The 20,740-nt window shown below is 32.9% G+C and overlaps 6 protein-coding genes and 1 non-coding gene across 9 annotated transcripts; 5 read left to right on the top strand and 2 right to left on the bottom strand.

The window, feature by feature from the left end:
• The first annotated feature begins 72 nt into the window (after window positions 1-72).
• On the top strand, window positions 73-145 carry Trnar-acg (transfer RNA arginine (anticodon ACG)). Its single transcript has one exon. It is a non-coding gene; the product is annotated as a tRNA-Arg (tRNA).
• A 357-nt stretch (window positions 146-502) lies between these two features.
• Window positions 503-3,740, top strand: LOC128393565 (TBC domain-containing protein kinase-like protein). Its single transcript, XM_053353749.1, has 3 exons — window positions 503-941; window positions 1,022-2,919; window positions 2,994-3,740. Exons 1-3 carry the CDS (start codon window positions 626-628, stop codon window positions 3,327-3,329), a joined length of 2,550 nt encoding a protein of 849 aa, XP_053209724.1. The 5' UTR covers window positions 503-625; the 3' UTR covers window positions 3,330-3,740.
• On the bottom strand, window positions 3,673-5,472 carry LOC128393662 (sialic acid synthase-like). The gene has a single exon (XM_053353861.1). The coding sequence runs from the start codon at window positions 4,965-4,967 to the stop codon at window positions 3,900-3,902; it is 1,068 nt and encodes a 355-aa protein (XP_053209836.1). The 5' UTR covers window positions 4,968-5,472; the 3' UTR covers window positions 3,673-3,899.
• Window positions 5,473-5,774: 302 nt separating this feature from the next.
• Window positions 5,775-11,384, top strand: LOC128393557 (brefeldin A-inhibited guanine nucleotide-exchange protein 1-like). The gene is made up of 3 exons (XM_053353739.1): window positions 5,775-7,034; window positions 7,159-9,546; window positions 9,688-11,384. The coding sequence occupies exons 1-3, from the start codon at window positions 6,365-6,367 to the stop codon at window positions 11,367-11,369; spliced, it is 4,740 nt and encodes a 1,579-aa protein (XP_053209714.1). The 5' UTR covers window positions 5,775-6,364; the 3' UTR covers window positions 11,370-11,384.
• Window positions 11,385-13,027: 1,643 nt separating this feature from the next.
• Window positions 13,028-14,206, top strand: LOC128393697 (elongation factor 1-beta'-like). Its single transcript, XM_053353914.1, has 2 exons — window positions 13,028-13,176; window positions 13,399-14,206. Exon 2 carries the CDS (start codon window positions 13,445-13,447, stop codon window positions 14,123-14,125), a length of 681 nt encoding a protein of 226 aa, XP_053209889.1. The 5' UTR covers window positions 13,028-13,176; window positions 13,399-13,444; the 3' UTR covers window positions 14,126-14,206.
• Window positions 14,207-14,275: 69 nt separating this feature from the next.
• Window positions 14,276-17,327, bottom strand: LOC128393672 (E3 ubiquitin-protein ligase MARCHF5-like). Of its 3 annotated transcripts, XM_053353882.1 has the most exons (6): window positions 16,914-17,327; window positions 16,450-16,482; window positions 16,048-16,201; window positions 15,671-15,879; window positions 14,641-15,134; window positions 14,276-14,533 (listed from the first exon to the last, which is right to left on the bottom strand). In XM_053353882.1, the coding sequence occupies exons 3-6, from the start codon at window positions 16,185-16,187 to the stop codon at window positions 14,348-14,350; spliced, it is 1,029 nt and encodes a 342-aa protein (XP_053209857.1). In that variant the 5' UTR covers window positions 16,188-16,201; window positions 16,450-16,482; window positions 16,914-17,327; the 3' UTR covers window positions 14,276-14,347. The 3 variants fall into 3 exon arrangements, with proteins under 3 accessions (XP_053209857.1, XP_053209865.1, XP_053209848.1); XM_053353890.1 differs by lacking the exon at window positions 16,450-16,482; XM_053353873.1 differs by lacking the exon at window positions 16,914-17,327 and having other exon boundaries at window positions 16,450-16,601.
• LOC128393688 (proteasome assembly chaperone 2-like) lies at window positions 16,608-19,611 on the top strand. The gene is made up of 7 exons (XM_053353903.1): window positions 16,608-16,761; window positions 17,594-17,699; window positions 17,811-17,988; window positions 18,181-18,239; window positions 18,325-18,644; window positions 18,729-18,843; window positions 18,924-19,611. The coding sequence occupies exons 2-7, from the start codon at window positions 17,628-17,630 to the stop codon at window positions 19,017-19,019; spliced, it is 840 nt and encodes a 279-aa protein (XP_053209878.1). The 5' UTR covers window positions 16,608-16,761; window positions 17,594-17,627; the 3' UTR covers window positions 19,020-19,611.
• Window positions 19,612-20,740: the final 1,129 nt, after the last annotated feature.

The raw sequence follows: 20,740 nt of genomic DNA, 5'->3' as shown, positions 1-20,740 counted from the left end.
AACTTCAAAATTCGTTCCATCCCCATGGTTACGATTTGAATTGGTTAGAAGAAGCTAAATTATTAAAAAAACGGGGTCGTGGCCCAATGGATAAGGCGCCTGACTACGGATCAGGAGATTCCAGGTTCGAATCCTGGCGACCTCGGAATTTTTTTGCACTTTAATTTCATTAATTGAATCTTCGATTATCAATTAACTTTACTAGATTATTGATTATTTTATTTGATTAATTATTTTCTTTCTTTTTCGACAATTATTTTTTCTCACTGATCAAGTTTCGTTATCTATCCAGAAACAAATTGTTCGATTTTCTTAATGCTCATACATTCTGATCAAACTGATTTTCATGATCAATTTTTTGCAGATTATTACGATTAATTGTTGTTTGTTTGAGTTAATCAAATTAAATTTCAACTTTTCAATTCGATAATTTAACTTAGTAGTGAAAATAAACTGGTCTATTTATCTGGCAACTTTATTTTTCTCTCCCATGTTTATGTTTTTGTTTTTGTCTCTCATTTTCTGATTGTCATAATTGGACTTTGAATCTAATTTATTAAACTTAATTCTTTAGTTGATTGTCTATTTTTATAAATTGTTTTCTTTTCTATTCCTTTAGTAGATTATGTCGGATTTATTAACTTTTTCTACTTCATTATCATCTAAATCATCATCTTTTGAAGTGATCGGTGAAATTGGAGGTGATAATAGTGATGAGAATGGTAATCAGAATGGTGATTGTTTTGATAAGTATAATGTTAATTATGAATTCGGTAAAACCACCCTGAAGGCAGGGCACAATTCCCATGACGATTGTGGTTCCAATGGACTACCAACAACACCAAATTCAATCTCAATCATTGGTAATTTCAGAGCGATCGTTGATTCAATAAGTCATCCCAATATCTCACAATATGTTGACTGTTATCGGAGTAAAAATGGTAAAAATGGTTGATTCTAATTTTCAGCTTCTATTTACTAATTGTATGATTTTCTTTTTTTCTTTCTCTTTCATCCATAGAAAAGGTTTGCCTTGTCTTTGAATATTATCAGAAACCTTTTTCTCTGGTTGATTTCGACAACATGGTCAGTCAATTGCTCACTGGACTTCACTTTTTACATTCACATTTGAATATTGTCCATGGTAATATAACACCCGAGGCTATTGTCTTCAATGGTATCAACTATAAATGGACTCACTGGCCTTTAAATGTAATCACTGAATTCGGTCGATATCTTGATTGTTCTGCTTTATTACCAAGAAATCTTAGTTATGTTCCTCCAGAACGAGCAATCAATTTAAAGAGTAAACCATGTAAACGATCCGATATTTGGTCATTTGGTTTAATTGTTCTCTCTTCTCTCTACCCGGAAATTAAGTTACCTCGTAATCCAGTTACTCTTGCCGCTTGTAAAACAGTTGATGAGGTTTTAAAAAGGCTCAATGTAACTGAAACTTTACCAGCTAAATGGTCAAAATATCAACAAGTAATCAGCCAGTGTTTAAATCCAAAGGTAAATTTAAGACCAACAGTCAATCAACTGATGCAACTACTAGAGATTGAGATTCCCAACCATGAGATTTATGGTCTAGATAAACTGATCAAGTACAATAAAATACCCGATTATCGTCCAGATGAATGTCCATTGACCATTCGAGAAGCATATCATTTCTGGTGTCTATCATCAACCACTAATCGTGATAAAGATTGTGATGAGAAACAAGAACCACCCATATTACGTTTACCATCATTGGTTATCCTAGAAAGTTCTGGTTCAATAACAAATTATTCCAACAATTCATTAACATCCTCATCCTCATCATCAACAATCACAACATCATCAACAACAAACACAAGTACCACACAATCATCATCTTCCTCATCAATAGCATCATCAACAACAAGTATTGTCTCATTTGTCCCTCATTATATTGAAGTATTACCAATGGATAATTTAAAGAGACGATTGAATGAATTGGATCCAACAATAATTTATCCACTAATATCAACCAGATCAAAGAATGAAATTAAATCGGACACCGAATCACCTCTTCCAATAATAATTCGTGAGAATGATTTCACGTACCAAGTTGAGAGAACACTTTTATTCCGACGATTATGCAACGAAAGTCCATTTCTTCGAGATGATCTACTCAAGTCTTCGGCCATCGACATACCACCCGCTTATCGAGCCCAAGCCTGGGCCGTAATCCTGGAAGTAGATTGGAATGATTTACTAATCTACGATAAAATAGACAAACTAACGCCAACTTCAACCGATCGTCAGATTAGTGTTGACATTCCCCGATGTCACCAATACAATGATCTTCTAGCATCGCCCAAGGGACACAAGAAATTTTCCCGAATACTCAAAGCTTGGCTTCGTCACAATGAACCTCACTACGTCTACTGGCAGGGATTAGATTCACTTTCGGCTCCTTTCGTCCTTCTCAATTTCAACGATGAACCAATGGCCTTTGCCTCTTTCAACGCTTTCATTCACAAATATCTTCGAGGATTTTTCTCCAAGGACAATTCCCAAACAATCCAAGAATATCTCGCCCTCTTTTCCCATCTGATCGCCTTTCATGATGTTAACCTCTTCAATCACCTTTACCACCTTAACTTTACCCCTGAACTTTACTGTATCCCCTGGTTCTTGACCATGTTCACTCATGTCCTTCCCTTACACAAGATTTTCCATGTTTGGGATACCCTGTTACTCGGCGATGAATCTTTCCCTCTATCAATTGGTTTATCAATTCTCAAACAACTACGAGATCAGCTTCTTGGTTATACCTTTAATGATTGTATCCTCATCTCAAGTGACCTGCCGGAGATTAACATTGACCAGTGTGTCCAAGACGCAATTCAATTTGTAAAAACAACTCCACCAAGTGCTACCAAAAGAGGACTGGTCAGTTTTAATATTATTTTTCTCAACTTAAATTATGATTTAGATGATTTACTTTCTCAAAAATTATTTTCCAGTTTCCAACTAATGAATTGGTCAGTGAGATTTGCCCTCGGATCACAATGGATGATTTAATTGACGCTTGGGAATCTGGTGAACGGGTGATAATTGTTGACCGACGTTCAGAAGATGATTTAATTCAATATGGATCAATCGAGGATGCAATTAGGGAATATGATATAAATATAATTAAGACACATACCAAGGAACACTATTATTTATTAGCAGTGATTAACGATCTTCCTTTGGCCGCTCAACTTGTCCTCGAATCTGTTGGACGGACAGTCAGTGTATTACACGAACACAAGATTCCATATCAATTGAAAATCTCATCCAACGTATCAGCTAATTAGATTATCCAACAGATTAGTCAATCAAATAACAACAATCACAATTAAATCAACTTTTTCACTGAGAATATAATAACATTACAATCAATCACTTTATCTGGTCATCGTAAGGTTTAAAAAGTTTAATCAACAATCAAGATTAGATCTCATAAAGAAATACACAAATGATAATCATCCCGATTAATCAACTGTTTTTAATTGTCTGGCAATCAATTTCTACTATTACTCTAATTGTCTGCTCTTTACAACAGACAATTTAATTGGACACAATGATATCATCTAAATTATAATGCACTCCTAATCATCATTATACACTTTCTCTCGTTATAATATATTGTATCACTGGTCACAATTTAAATTGTAATTTTTATTATTATTATTTTAGGTTTAAAATTAATTGATTTGTTTTTCTTATTGGGGAAAATTAATTGTTTGGATTTCGAGTCATCGTGATGATCAACAAAATCACTAATGTTTAACAGTATTAATTATCCTGATACAATTTGTTTGTGCAATAAAATTTTTTTTTGCTATCAACTTATCAATACGAAAAGTTAAATAACAATTAGTAAATCAATCTAAATCAACTGATTGAATTGGATTGTCTTCCATCAGATCTTTATTAACTTTCCGACCAATTAATTGATAAAATTTATGAGCAGCAATTCCCGGAGGCTCAGAGACTTTAATATCCAACATGGATTCGTTAATTGTTTCACCTTTTTTAATTGTTCGAGTGGTGACAATTGATTTACCTAATTTAAGGTAACATGGGATTTCACTTGAATTTTTAACCTTTTCATTTGAACCAAAGGCTTTTTCAATTGTCCGAATTTTCTTGATCAATGAAGTTAATTGTTCCAAGTTTAATGAACACCGATGGTCACTTCCTTTCATCGATTGGTCAAGAGTTACATGTCTTTCTAGCACTTTAGCACCAAGAGCAACAGCGGCCAAAGATATTGAATCATCGTCCGCTGATTCGTGGCCTGAATAACCAATAACCGCAAATGGAAATGACCTTTGATAGGTTTTAATTACGTTTAAATTAACATGTTCAGGTGGACATGGGTATGAACTGGTACACTGAAGGATGGCCAATGAATTACCTGATTCCTTAATTATTGACACTGATTGTTGAACAATATCCACATCAGTCATACCGGTTGACAGGACAATCGGTTGATTATAATTGGTGGCTCTCTTAATCAATGGATAATTGTTGGTATCACCTGAGCCAATTTTCAGGAATGGTACTTTAATTGAGGCCAGAAAATCAACCGAATCAATGTCCATTGGTGAAGCGGTGAACTGGACACCCTGATTGTTGGCATAATCTTTTAATTGGACAAATTGTTCATTAGTTAATTCTAATGATTTCTTATGTTCACCATAAGTTGAACCGAAAGAGTTGAAACCTTGATATGGTCGAGATAAAGCTGATTGAGTAAATTTTCTGGTTAAATTTGATTTCTGAAATTTAACACAATCAACACCAGCTTTTGATGCTCCAGCAATTAAATCCATAGCGATTGACATTGACCCTTGATGGTTTTGTCCAATCTCAGCGATCACATAACAAGCTTGATTGTCACCAATTAAACGACCAGGATGAAGTTCAAAGGAAACTTTTCCACTCATAATTGTTGATTACTAAGAACTACAATTAAACAAATCAATTGAAATCTATTGAGAATATGAATAAAGAAACATTAAATTAGGTTAAAGGTCAATCTTCAAAGAGAAATTTTTTTTTCTTCTCTCTTTATCTTCCAAGTCTATGTGGGTCATCAAAGGTCACCAAGGGTATGACCTCTCGTGGTAAATTCTTATTCGATTTGTCTTCTTCTTCTTCTATTTTATCAATAATACCATCGAATATTTAAGAATATCAATTATTCGAGATTCAAATTTAATCTTCTCGAATGAGGGAAGAAAAAAAAGTTCCAACAAAAATCGAAGTTATTTATTCTGATGGTCAGTCGAAAATCGTCAAAATTCAAAGAAGATATTCCATTAATAATCTTCGAAAATCTTGCAAAATCAAACAAAAGAAATCAAGACTCGATAGAGAGAGAGAGAAAAACTACAACCAGTAAGCAAAAAGATCAAATTTACGATCAATTAAAGAAAAGAATAAAAAAATTCTCATTAGAATTTTTCTCTCTCCATTCATAGAGCATATGTGATGTTCCCTCTCCCCCTTGTATTGTTTTCTCTGTGTTTATCCAACATTTATTTTCCTTCAGTCTCTCGTTTCTATACAATTTAAATTAATTTCTCTCTTTTTATTTTCTATTGTGATTAATTGAATCCACTAATTTACTACAATTAGAGTGACAATTAAATTTAAAGCTGGCGCTTGCAGTTAATTGTAGCTACAACTCAACAAGATCCATTTGATTTTGATTTGTATGCTTCGTCAGCTTGTTAATTGTATAAGAGGCTTGACAATTTACAACCCATAGTCTTTTAGTGTACATACAAATTTTTTTATTTTTTATTTTCTCCAACAATTAAATCAATTCTCTCACTCTCTCACTCCATTTCTCTTGTAACAGTATTGGTTTTTCCTGATTCTCTTATCACATTCACAGTGATAAGTGTTTCCTTCTGGTATAATAGTGATTCTTACTCTTTACTGGTGGCGATCCATTTGTGGGTAGACATTAAATTACCTACATTCTTAATTTGTGAATAATTTAATCGTTTCATTATTGTCTTGTTAATTACCTGTTTCAATTTGGATTGTGTAGGAACCTTTGGAACATTGTTTTTGGTTTTCACTCTATATGGTTACCTGGTCTCGTGGAAATCTCTATATATCTCTATCTCTATCTCTATATCTCTCCTTTCCAAATAACATAATCTTCTGAATTGTTTTCTTCTATTCTTTGGTTTTAATTGAGAGATTATCTGAATTCTATTCAACTTATTCTCTCATCCATCTACCTTATCTCTTGGTTTTCCTTTCCCTTCTCCTGGTTGTTTTCCATGGGCCAAGTGCTAAGGACAACATTCAATGGCAACCTATTAAAATGTCACTCATCAGTAGACCTCCAACTACATGCAAGATGTTCATAATTAAAACTCTAGAGAAAATATTGGCTGATAAGGAGATAAAAAAATCATCCAATGGTCACATTAAGAGAGCCTGTGAAACCGCTCTGGAAGAGATTAAGAAAAAAATGGGACCAGAAGAGACCGGTAACAATTCAAATTCACCAGGAACCTTTTCAACAGCCTTACCTTTACCTAAAGACTTAGAAAATAGTCTTGCTATTGACGCGGAGAAATATTTCCATCCTCTTGAGCTTAGCTGTGGTTCAAAATCAGCTAGAATTGTTACTATTGCTCTGGACTGTATTCAAAAGTTAATCGCTTATGGTCATATAACCGGTAACACTCAAGATCCAAGGAATCCAGAGAAACTGTTGATTGATGTTATAGTGGATACAATATGTTCCTGTTTCCATGGACCAGCGACCGATGAAGGTGTTCAATTACAGATAATTAAAGCTCTATTAACCGTTGTTTCTTCACAATATTGTCAAGTTCATGAGGGAAGTGTCCTACTGGCAGTTAAAACGTGTTATAATATATACATAGGAAGTAAGAATTTAATTAATCAGACCACCGCAAAGGCAACTCTCACTCAAATGTTAAATGTAATCTTCCGAAGGATGGAAGAGTGTGCAAATATTGAAGGTAATTTAATTCAATTGATTCTTTACAAATTGATTGTTTTCTCTCTTTTCCTATCTTTCCAATTGAAATTGAAATTGAATCCAATCTCTTTTAATCTGAAATTTTTGTTTCTTTCTCACAACAGATAATATTTCAAATTGCGATTATCAAGAAAGTGTTGACACGGAAATTGAAGCTACCGTTGTGGCCGTTGTTAATGATATGGTTGATTATGTTGTCTCTAGTGAGACAACAGATAGTAAACAATCAAATAAAACCGATAGAAGCAGTGGAAGTTTTAATTCATCATCATCATCATCTAACCATGTAACCTCAAATAATTTAAATCATCGGATACCCTCATCTGATAGCCTTGAAACCGCTGATACAACCTCTTTGGCCAATAGTGATGGTGGATCGGGTTTAAAGTTTACTCATGTAACCCAAAAAGATGCTTACCTAGTTTTCCGTTCTCTCTGTAAATTAAGTATGAAAGTACTTCCTGAGGGGCATTTAGATCCAAAATCTCATGAACTCCGTTCTAAGATACTTTCCCTCCAATTGATTCTTTCCATTCTTCAAAATCCTGGTCCAGTTTTCCAATCTAGTGACTTATTTGCCATTGCCATAAAACAATATTTATGTGTTGCACTCTCCAAGAACGGAGTTTCCAATGTGCCTGAAGTTTTTGAACTTTCTCTGGCTATTTTTTCAGTTTTACTAAAAAATTTCAAGACTCACCTAAAGATGCAAATTGAGGTTTTCTTTAAGGAGATATTTTTAAACATCCTGGAAACACCTACATCTAGTTTTGAACATAAATGGATGGTTATTCAAGTTCTAACCAAAATTTGTGCTGATGCTCAATCGGTTGTTGACATTTACGTTAATTATGATTGTAATCTTTCATCGGCTAATATTTTTGAAAGATTGGTTAACGATTTATCGAGGATTGCTCAAGGACGAGGACAACTTTTGGACATGTCATCAGTTACAGCTAATCAGGAACGATCAATGAGAATCAAAGGTTTAGAGTGTTTGGTTTCCATTCTCAAATGTATGGCTGAATGGAGTAAAGATCTTTATGTTAATCCACATCAAATGGCTAATCTTAATCAAAATCAATCGAAAGAAAATGTTAATGATCATGATAATGGTCATTCAATTTCCTCCATCAATGATTCATCACTTGGTTTACGAACTGATTATGATAATTTGGAAAGATTTGAGGTTGTTAAACAGCAAAAGAATATAATTGAACAAGGAATTGACCTTTTCAATCGTAAACCTAGACGAGGTCTCGCTTTCCTTCAAGAACATGGTTACCTTGGTAAAACGGCCTGGGATATAGCTGAATTTTTCCGTTCCAATGATCGTCTAGATAAAACACAGATCGGCGAGTATCTTGGAGATAATGATTCACATAACAAGGAAGTGATGTACGCTTATGTTGATCAAACGGATTTCAGTGATCGTGATATCGTCTCAGCTTTACGTTTATTTCTAGAAGGTTTCAGGTTACCTGGTGAAGCTCAGAAAATTGATAGACTGATGGAAAAATTTGCCTCCCGTTATTGTGAATGTAATCCAAACAATTCTCTCTTTGCAAGTGCTGATACTGCCTACGTACTTGCCTATTCAATCATCATACTGACCACTGATCTTCACAGTGCTCAGGTTAAAAATAAAATGACCAAAGAGCAGTACATAAGGATGAACCGTGGTATCAATGATAGTAAAGATTTACCGGAAGAATATCTTTCCCAGATTTACGATGAAATTGCCGAGAGTGAGATTAAAATGAAAGGTGATCATGGAGTCAAGTGGAAACTTAACAAAGAGGTAACCAATCCAAAGAAACGACGTTTACTTTATGACATGGAAATTGAACAAATGGTTTCAACGGCTCGAGTTTTAATGGAAAGTGTTGCTCATGTTGAAGCTTCTTTCACTTCGGCTAAACATCTTGAACACGTTAGGCCAATGTTCAAGATTGCATGGACTCCCTTTCTGGCTACTTTTAGTGTTGGTCTACAAGATTGTGATGATACAGAAATTGCCTCATTGTGCCTTGAGGGTATTCGCTGTGCCATTAGGATTGCGTGTATCTTTCACATGGAATTGGAAAGAGATGCTTACGTTCAAGCTTTGGCTCGATTTACCCTGTTAACAACAACCTCAAGTCACACCGAGATGAAAACTAAAAACATCGACACCATTAAAACCCTAATTGCTGTAGCTCATACCGATGGTAATTATCTGGGTAAATCTTGGCTCGAGATACTCAGATGTATCTCACAACTTGAATTGGCCCAATTAATTGGTACCGGTGTTAAACCTTCCCTATTAAATACATCATCGAATGCCCATTTTACCAATGTATCATTACTTCAATCTCGATTTGAAGGAATTGCTCTTTTTTCCGTTGACTCACTTTCTCGAACCACTAACACCTCGCACAGGAAAGAAGATCAACTTTTAAATGAAACAAGTTCACAAAGTGTTGTCGTTGCTGTTGATAGGATTTTCACAGGTAAACAAAAAAAAACAATCAGTAGAAAACTATCATCATTAAATGAAAGAAATTGAATCTTTCATCATTCAATTACCATCATTATAACTAATGGATTTTTTTACAACTTCCTGTTTCTTTTTTCTCAATTTTTCTTAATAGGTTCAACTAGACTTGATGGAGATGCAATTGTTGATTTTGTTAAAGCGTTGTGTCAGGTATCCATGGAGGAATTAACTTCGGGATCTCATCCAAGAATGTTCAGTTTACAAAAATTGGTCGAAATATCTTATTACAATATGGGTCGTATTAGGCTTCAATGGTCTCGAATATGGGAAGTGTTGGGTAACCATTTCAACAAAGTCGGTTGTTCGGGCAATGAAGAGGTCGGATTTTTCGCTCTCGACTCTCTCCGTCAATTATCAATGAAATTTATCGAGAAGGGTGAATTTGCCAATTTCCGTTTTCAGAAAGATTTCCTTCGTCCCTTTGAGCACATTATGAAATATAACGAAAGTCCAGCTATTCGAGACATGGTTGTCCGATGTATCGGTCAAATGGTTAGCTCCCAAGCAAAGAACATTAAATCTGGTTGGAAAAATATTTTCAGTATTTTCCGTTTATCGGCAACCGAAGCTGATGGATCTATTGTTGAACTCTCTTTCCAAACAACTTCTCACATAATTAATGTTCACTACGAGAACAATTTCCACTTGATGATCGATTCATTCCAAGATGCAGTTAAGTGCCTTTCCGAATTTGCCTGTAATCAAAAATATCCCGATACAAGTATGGAAGCAATCAGATTAATAAGAACCTGTGCAAAATATGTCGCTGATCAACCTCAAAGATTTAGAGACTTTGTCATGGATCAAACAAATCAAGCAAATAATCCGGATGGACCTTCGTCCGCCAATATGATCAATGAAACGGATAAAGTTTGGATTCGAGGATGGTTCCCGATTCTCTTTGAATTATCTTGTATTGTGATCATTTGTAAACTTGATGTTCGTACACGAGCATTAACCGTAATGTTTGAGATAATCAAATCATACGGTGATTGTTTCCAGAAACACTGGTGGAACGATTTATTCAAGATAATATTCCGAATCTTTGATAACATGAAAATGTCCGAAGGTGAATCCGAAAAATCTGAATGGATGACCACAACCTGTAACATTGCACTTTACTCAGTGATCGACGTTTTCACCCAGTATTATACAGTTTTAGGACCATTCCTGCTCCATTCGTTGTACCAGCAACTTTTATGGTGTGTCACCCAAGAGAATGAGCAACTTGCCCGATGTGGATCAAATTGTATGGAAAATTTGGTCATTTCATGTGGAATGAAATTTGATGATAAAACTTGGAAAATGACCTACGAATGTATCTATGAAATGTTCCGATCAACAACACCAGAGCAATTACGAACCTGGAGACCATCATTAGCTCACAATTCAACTAATACAATTGATGCAACTTATTCATCACCAACACATAGGAGTTCCTCTTTTTCATCTTCCTCACCCTATCAACCCTTTCCCTCTGATCCAATGGCAATTAGACAAAAATTTGATTCACTTGCAACGAAATGTCGAGTTCACAAGGAACTTATTCAAACGGTTGATAATATTGTCTTTTTCCCATCAACAAGTCGTAAAGAGGATAAAGAGATTATCAATGAAATTGGTCGGGAATTGGGACAATCACCATCACCTCAGTCAACATCAACTGCAGCTTCAAACATATCAACAAATCACATAAATAAATCATCATCATCATCATCTTATGTTCCATCATCAACCAATCAAGGTACCGTTAGTGGTTCCTCATCAGGAAAATGAGAATCATCACCAATTCTCCCAACAAGAAGAACAATTAGGAATGTATTCTTCCATGTCAACGGAAACCTTAATTCTATTAGTTCGACATTGTCTCTTAGAATCGCATCGATTTGCAAAAGATTTCAATTCGAATCATGAACAACGTAACATATTATGGAAGTCGGGTTTCAATGGGAACGCAAAGCCCAATCTTTTTTCCCAAGAGTCTCAATCTATCGCTTGTGCCCTTAGGATATTATTTAAAATGTACACCGATGAAAGCAGATCAGATAAACACCATGAAATTGAACAGGCATTGATTCAAATTTGTCCATCGGCTGTTGATTATTTTATAACGATAGAAGTTGAAAACCATAGAGAAAGTTGGAATTCTGTGATATTATTAATTTTTTCTAAAATTAACAAACTTCCAGATAATAAGGTAATTGAAATTATTTCTAAAAGAAACTTTAAATATTAATTGTAAATTGTTTTCTTTTTTTTCTCTCTGTTCTAGTTTCATATTCTGGTCCTACATAAACCTCTCGTTCTTTATAATTCGATGTGCAATATGATCCAAACTGACCTTAACCAAGAGATTCGAGTAGTTCTAAGACATTCCTTTTGCCGAATAGGAAAATTTCTCAGCTCACTAAGCATAGCCCCTTGATAATTAACTTCTGATTCTGATGATTTAAGTTAATTTCCAATATTTCTCTCTATCATCTTCAGGGTTGTTCACTTTTCAATGAAAATTATCCAAAGCACCAACAACAACAATTAGATTACTATTACATTATTATTACTATTGAATGAGCTACTGGATGACCAATTTAACTGACCTTTGCAAACTTGGATTGACAAATGAAACTGAACAATTAGTCAACAATTATATTATATTATTATAATAATAATTTAACACCACAATCAACAATCACCACCGATTTGGATTTTTAAATTTTGGTTTCAATTGTCATCTAATCTCTTAATTGTCAAACATTAATTTTACCATCAATAGGATTACCAAAGTCTTTAAAATAAGCAAACAATTTATAAATTGTTGATTATTACGTAATTGTAATCACCTTGGAAACATTAATTATGTTTTTAGGCTATTGTTCCTGATGCTTATATCAACAGTTAATTGTCAGATAATCATATTTAAAAAAAACCTCAATCAATCAACCACAAAATAATTAATGACAACACAATAAGATTCACATTTATATACATATATATTATAATAATTTAATTACCAATAATTGATGAAACTAATTTAATCAAAAAAATACAAGAGTTTAATAATAATAATCAATATAAAGGTTGTTACAATTTAAAAAACAAAATAATTTAACTTTAATTAAGAGGCTCAACAATTAATGCAAAAAGCGATACCAGAAATTTAATCACCTCAATTAAAATTGAAAATGATTCACAAACTGTTTAAGACTAAATTTTTTTTCTAAACAAATTAAAATAAATTAAATTTTTTAATTAAACGATCAACTGATTGACATAAATCAATAATTTCGATTCACGAAATTTTGTCCATTGGGAACAACATTTTCTAAAGCAACTCAACTCATACAAGATTCATTTCCAAAATTCTATAATTTATTTACCATTTCAATCAACAAATAATTCAATTCAATTGATTGTAATTGTAATTAATTCCTTTGAATTAAGTGAGTGATTTAACTTCTGAATTATTGGCCGGTAGATGGCGACTCATTTTCGCCGGAAACAGTTACCCGGAAATCGGAATTTGTTGTCACGACTTTTAAATTTTGTTAAAATCTTCATCAGGTTAATCATTGTCGTTAATTAGGTAAGGTTATTTGCTATTTAAATGATTTTAATTTAAATTTGATTGTTAAGGTCAACTAATTTACTTTGATAGAAATCTTTGTCTGTCAATTGTTACTTTCAACTTGTTTTATTCTGATCTATTTTTGGTGTTTTCTTTTCTTCCCTTTTCTCATTTTCTTTTTCTGTGTTTGATTTTCTCAGTCTTTGTTTTAATTTTGTTAATTTTTTTTTGTCTCCACAGTTTTTTCTTTCTTGGTTATTTCATCTTCTTCCTTTGTTAATTTAAAATGGCTCTTAAACTTTCCGGTGACGTTAACTCTCCTGCCAATCTTGCCAGTCTTAATACTTATTTGGCTACTAAGAGTTACATTGATGGTTATACTCCATCTTCTTCTGATGTTGTTATTGCTGATGCCATTTCTTCAAGTAAACTTGCCGGTGATCAATATGCCCACGTTGCTCGTTGGTTCCGACACATTTCAGCTTATTCAGCTGCTGAGAAGAAAGCTTTCCCCGGTGTAAAGAAAAGTTTAGCTGATTTTGGTGCTGAAGGTGGTGCAAAAGCTGCCGCTGGTGGTGGAGATGATGATGATGATGATCTTGATCTTTTCGGTGAAGAGGAAGACGCCGAGGCAGCCAAGGTCAGAGAGGAACGTCTCAAAGCTTATGCCGAGAAAAAAGCCAAGAAACCAACTGTCATTGCCAAATCAAACGTCATTTTAGATGTTAAACCTTGGGACGATGAAACCGACATGAAAGCCATGGAAGCAGAGGTCAGAAAAATCTCCACCGATGGTTTAATCTGGGGTATTTCGAAACTTCAACCTATTGCTTATGGTCTTAAGAAACTACAAATCGTCTGTGTTGTCGAAGACGATAAAGTTTCAATTGATTGGTTAACCGAAGAGATCGAAAAGATTGAAGATTATGTTCAATCGGTCGATGTAGCCGCCTTCCAGAAAATCTAATTTTAACACAATGAGTACCCGAGATTCCTGAATAATCAATAAAGAAAAAGCCTCTACAATTGATTTATAAGAATAACTAAATTGTACAGTTTTCCATTTCCATGTTGTCGGGTTGCAATAATATATTTATGGGAAAAAAACGTCAAACAGTTTTACAATGCAGAGAAAATGATTCTCATTTTAATTGCAGGAAATTTACAAAATTTAATGAAGAATATATTTTCAATACAAATTGTGGTCATCATTGACTTCAGTCTGTGTTGAATTGTGATTAATACCAGTAGAAGATGTTGACGAAGGTGAACCTTCAAAATAATCAAGGATTGATCGATTTGATTGTTGGATGTACCGTTGTTGTCGTAAATAAATCTTGAGCAATCCTTTGGCGACAATGAAGGTGAAACCTCCCTAAAGAGTTGACAAACAGAAAGAAAAGCAAAGGATTAAGTTAAATTGGACCTTTTGATGATTAATAACAAAAATGGCGAAGAGAAAAGAAACAACAATTAACTAACCATCATAGTTCGTTGTAGATTAGAGGTTATACCGGGGAATAAATATTTCCCAATGAACGACGAAACTGTGGGCAAGAGTAAAGCTCCGCTCACTTGTCGATACCAATAGAGAGGGTGAGAGAAAAGATCGCGATGATTTAAAATTCTTTCGGCTCTTTCAGCAGTTCCAGGAGGCGGTGATCCCAAAATTCTCGAGATAAACGGAATGTGACGATGATGTCGACGCCAAACTTTGAGCACTTGATCTTGCCAACTAATGAATCGACCAAGAACCAGAAACAAAGGTATACTTGGTAGAAATGCTAATAAAGTAAATGGATCGGCTTGTTCCAAGGTAGTTTTACCATCTTGTAGTCCCATTACCTGGAGAACGGTAATCGCACCATAAGATAAGGCCACCCAATAAACGGACCCAAGTAACATTGTACCGAAAGCATATGGAGCGGCTTGTAACAAGAATCCATCATAACGCTCCAAGATTAAAACGAATCCACCTAAAGGGAAATAAATTATAAATCGTTAACTTGACTTGTGAGTAAATTAGTTAACTAGATCATAACCAGGAATAGAAAACAAGTGTAATCAGCTGAGTAATCAATCTAAATAATGAAAAAAGAGAAAATTGTTATAAATTATAATTTCTCTGTTTTCTATCCTTGATATTAAAGTGAATTATTTTCATTAACATTGTCATAGAAAACACGATTAACGGGCTAATTAACGTGAAGAGAAAATTTCACAATTCGAGAAATTAATTCCATCGGAAAGGGTTTCCCTTTGAAGGTTTTAAATTTACCTCATTTAGCCTGAGGATTTGATTAGATTTTCACAATTAAGATACAAATTTTAAACCTTCATTATATTCAAATTGAATGACTAAATGAATGGATTGAGTGTTTCAATGTTAATTAACAAGGCTATCGTCATTTAAGAATCAAGGTAATTATTGTTGTTGTGATAATCAGACTAAACAGTTCATTGGGATCAAAATCCGATAGAAAGTGATTAATCAAGGATAGAAAACACTCACCGAAAGGAGGAAATATGAGAATATATTCGGTTTGACACTGAGGACAAACCACTTTAGCACTTGAATTGAACTTCTTTTTCTCATCGATCCACATTTGAATACACGATTGATGAACATATTTGGATGAACCTCGACACCGGCAAGGACGAACCCAATCAGTATCAGCGCCCTTTTCATCTTCGGTCTGTAAACAAACCCAACATTGTTTTCTAGGGGCAAGAAAAGAACAAAAAAAGACAAGATTAGGCCAATAAATTAATGGAAAGTGTAAAGAGAGAGAAAAGAAATTCAAAAAAAGGTAAACAAACATATAGAGAACAATTTGTTTATGGTAAACAATTGGTACTAATTTGATATAAAAAATGATGGAAACTTACATTTCTCTCTCTGAATTAGCCTGAAGAGTTGTAGATGACGAAGGTGTTGAAACCTCAGAACTAACCTCAATTCTGGTCTCAGAGGTAATCAGATTATCTCCTCCAACAGGAGAGTCAACGGATGAAGATTCGGTTGACATTGATGTGTGTCAACCTAAACATAAACAACAGAACAAAAACGCAAATTTAGCAAATTATCACCAACGAACAAGAAGAACAAAAGAAAACACAGAGATAAAAGAATAGATTCAAAAAAAAGCCTAAACAAAACACCAATTGCGATCAACAATCAAATAAAATATTCTTATTGTTGTTATTACGTTTATAGATAAAGCAAAAGGTAACAATTGTATTGGATTGGAAAATGAACAACACTGAGAATCAAAATGAATCGATACTCACCTATTTCCCTTAATTGTAAGGGAATTTAAGTTACTAATGAGAATGGTGATGTTACGATGATGATCAAATTAATAATGAAAGAGAACAACAAAAAACGATTAGAAATTAAAAGTGAATTTAATTTAGTGTTAGTAAGAGAAACCAGTCTCTCCAACCTTGATTCCAACCGATCCTTGGACACAAAGATTAAAACCTTCACTCACTCTCTCACTCTCTCTGTTTCTCTCACTTGTTCTTAGCGAATTGTTATTTTTTCTAGTTTTCTTTTTAATTGTGAAATTTAATTAATCAACTAGACGACAATTAACACCGGTAAGATTAACTACTGTTACAGAAATTAATTGCTACAAGTGAATTTAACATTTGTAAACAAAAAATGTTCAATATGAGTCAATACCATAAGTGAATCATATGTTAGTTTTCTGGTTCTTTCTATTTCTATATTGATTTTTTTTGTAACTTACCTAATTTCTTGATGATTATTGGATTACAATCAGTTAATAACAATAATTCAATACGTGGATTGATAGGCCTTAATAGGAAAGGTTAACAAGAATTTAAAAAAAAATGGTGAACCGATTTGGATACTTGTTACGTTTATTAACAGGAGCAGATGATGAAAGGAGATGTTGATTGTTGCATCAACCTGATTACTTTGTTGTTAATTTTTTAATGATGGTGATGGTGATGATGGAACAATATAATATGTGAAAAAATGGAGAACAATTAACAATCAATGGTTAACTGTCACTTGGAATGATTGGTGATGAAAAGAAAACATTTTCTTCAATCAATATCGAGGAAATTCACCCAATAATTGTTGAAGGAAAAAAAGACCGTCAACCTGAGAGAGAGATAATTTTGGCCGAACATCATCATGTTTTATTCGCAATTTAAACCTTGAGAAAAATCAAGCATGTTGTTAATTGTTAGAATTGAAAACTTGACGTACAATTGAAATGATATAACAATCATTTAAATCTCTGTTCGTACAAGTGATGTTTAGATTAGATTAAGAGAGAGAGAGAAAAATTAATAATTTAGAAACCATTGATTTCTAAAGGTTAATCATTGTTATTGTTTACATTTTCTCTCTTGATTAACGGTTACTAATTATTTCCTTTAATTTCTTATCTTTCTACAGGAATCATTTATCTCTGAAATCAACAACATTCACCATGAAAGCGATTCAATTTTACAATCAACTGAATGACAGGGGCTGCCATTGGAACGACTGTACGCTCTTAATGGTGATTTTACTTTCCATCCAATTCTTGAAATGGTTCACCTTCAATTTGATTGGGAATTTATCTTTTCTTTGATTTACTTATTACCATTCCATTTTCTTTTATTATCTTTAGCCCGCTGTATCTGTCGGCAATGTTGGACAATTAGCCATCGACCTCTTGGTTACTACCTTGATCTACGAGCGAAAGGCTCGACTGGTTGGAAGGATCTTTTCAACGGCTCTTAAAAGTGTCTCTGGTCCCAATGCTTACCAATTCGGAGATGATTGTCCAATTATGACAACTTGTGAAGGTAGTTAACAATTAGTTAATCATCATCTTGTCCACCATCGTCAAAAACAATAACACTCAACCTTGTATGGAAATTGTTTTTTTTGCAACACATTGATTATTTTGACAATGATCAGGATTAGACTTGTGATTATCATTGTCCGTTAATTTGATTGTCTTTTCATATTTATTTTCCTCAATTGTTTTTTATTAGTTTACGAATCCATTGAGTATAAATTGGTGATCATTCAATTACGAGCTCCACCTTATAAGGTAAGGAAATTGAGATTATATTCCAATTCGTCACTTACTTGTAATAATCATTAATCATCATCTCTCTCTATATTCATTTAATTAGCAACGTCGAAAACAATTTGTCGAGGAATTAACAAAATGGATTAAAGAGGAACAATTTAAATTGACTGTCCACTTATCTTCGAGTTTTTCTCAATTTTTATCACCTGATGCTTTCAATTCGTCGAGTTCACCTAATGTCCAAACTAAACTTCCAGTTCGATACTTGGCCACTCAATCACTTAAGGAAAATAACCCGACCACTTTTTTTGAACAATTAAAACTAATTGAGCTGAAAGTAAATTCTGATGATAGTGAAGATCATGATCCAAGTCTTACCGATCTCATTGGAAGTGGATTAACTAAATCGCTTTTTCAACATTGGTTAGTTAATTTAATTCTTTTCTTATTGATTGGGTTCAATCAAATTTGATTGATTTGTTTTAATTTTTTTTTTAATCATTTCAGGCAAAATGAAAATATCAATGGTATTTTTTTCGTCATTTTCTGTTCCGAAGGTGATAATACCCCTGAAGCAATTGAAATTATGGAAGCTGCTAATAAATTGATTAAAGTTAAAGAGGTAACATCGTAGACTGTTTTAATCATAATCAATTATCAACTAAATCAACTAATTAATTTGTTTTCTTTTCACTTCCATAGACTTTAATTGAAACTGGTAAACCAATGAATCGCTGGAAAACACCAATTTCATGGATGAATCTATTCGGAGGATCAATTCCAGCAAATCTTTTCTAATGGAAAATGATCAGTCACAATTAAAACTATCAAAATCAAATTAATTTCCACCAATAACCGATAAAGAAGATTAAATGTCCACTATTTTAATGGAAAAGTTTTATAGAGAAACAAAAATTACCAATAACAACAATTAATTCTCGATCCAATTCATGGTTCTAACAGCAACAATTAACAGTATTCCAATAACACTGGGATACAAATCATCGGAAATTAAATTTAACTGAGAAAACAGATTTTCATCAATTGAAATATTGAGTAAACAAAATTAATTGTTATTCCATATTTGCTAAATTGTGATAATACAACAATCAAAGATCAACAATTTTTTGAAAAATATTTCAATTACAAGCAAAGATCATAACCGAAATATATTATTAGACAATTAATTGTTAATTTACTATTTAAAGAATTAGTTTGTTACAATTTACTACGAAAATTTGTAAATTTAACTAAACTGAATTTCATACAATTGAAATGCTTCAGATCGTAACTTTAAACCAAACATCAAGATTAAATATTATACGAACTACGAAATTGTAATTGTTGCTGAGGTGATAATATTAAATTTACTCATTTAAAAAGTAAACAATTAACTGATTGTAAAGAAAAAAAAATACGAAATTGGGTTACCCAAGATCTAAGCCTACAAATCTATGGGTTTAAATTGCGAATGGAAAACTTTTATTTCTCTGAACTTTTTCAAATAGAAGATGAAAATTGTGAGATGAAGATGAAGATGAAGATGAAGATGAAGATGAAGATGAAGATGAGGATGATGATGATGATGAAATAACAAGTTTCTGAGCAAGATTGTGAGTGAGCAAAAAGATGATGATGATAAGATTGAAGGGAGATGATGATAGTTACTTTCAAAAGTGAAAAAGTTGTTTCAAGAGTAACAACATTTTCGTTCACCAACTTGTTCATCTGTTAATTTAATGATTTATAATTTAATTGTTGTGATTACATCATAACCATATTGTCCAATGGATTATTAATCATCTTTCTAACCATTTTGTAAACAACAATTAACTAGCAATTTATTTCATCACTTACAACGTACCAAGCAAATTGTTTACTTTCAATTTTCATGTTAATCGTAAACTTTTATCATTTATTTGCTTCTAAAACAATCAACTGATTGTCCTATGTGATTATTATCAATATAATTGACAGTGATTTGATTCTAGAAGATAAATCAACAGTTAATTGTGAATGTTAATCAACTGGATTAATTTTACCAATATCAACAATTGAACAATTTTTTCATCAAATCTCAGGTTTGTTTCCATTTTTTTTACTTGTTAATTTGACTAATTGTTGAAACAATTAACAACATCTTCTCGCTGAATTGAGTATAATGACAGATTAATAATCTGTCTGATTTATTTAATTACCTTTCTTACTTAATGGTAACAATTAAAATCAATTTAAAAACAAAACAAGATACAAAATCATTAATAAATCATTGAACTTTTTCCCCTTATCCATTCAATCATAATGATAATTATGATTACAATTAATTAGCCCTTTAATTTATTTAATTTTACAATCAATTTAGATTACAAGATGTTCAGAATTAGTTTAAATCGTTAAATTGATTGAACAATTCAACAATCAAGCTTAAAATATTTCCTGGTTAATAATCAATTTGTTAATCAAATCAGAAGCAAAAGTTAATTGTTCACCAATCAAATTGTTTAATAACCAGAATCAAT

The sequence above is a fragment of the Panonychus citri genome, unplaced genomic scaffold, assembly GCF_014898815.1.
Source record: "Panonychus citri isolate SS breed McGregor unplaced genomic scaffold, ASM1489881v1 Contig00014, whole genome shotgun sequence".
NCBI lineage: Eukaryota > Metazoa > Arthropoda > Arachnida > Trombidiformes > Tetranychidae > Panonychus > Panonychus citri.
This window is presented reverse-complemented; position numbering and strand designations above follow the sequence as displayed.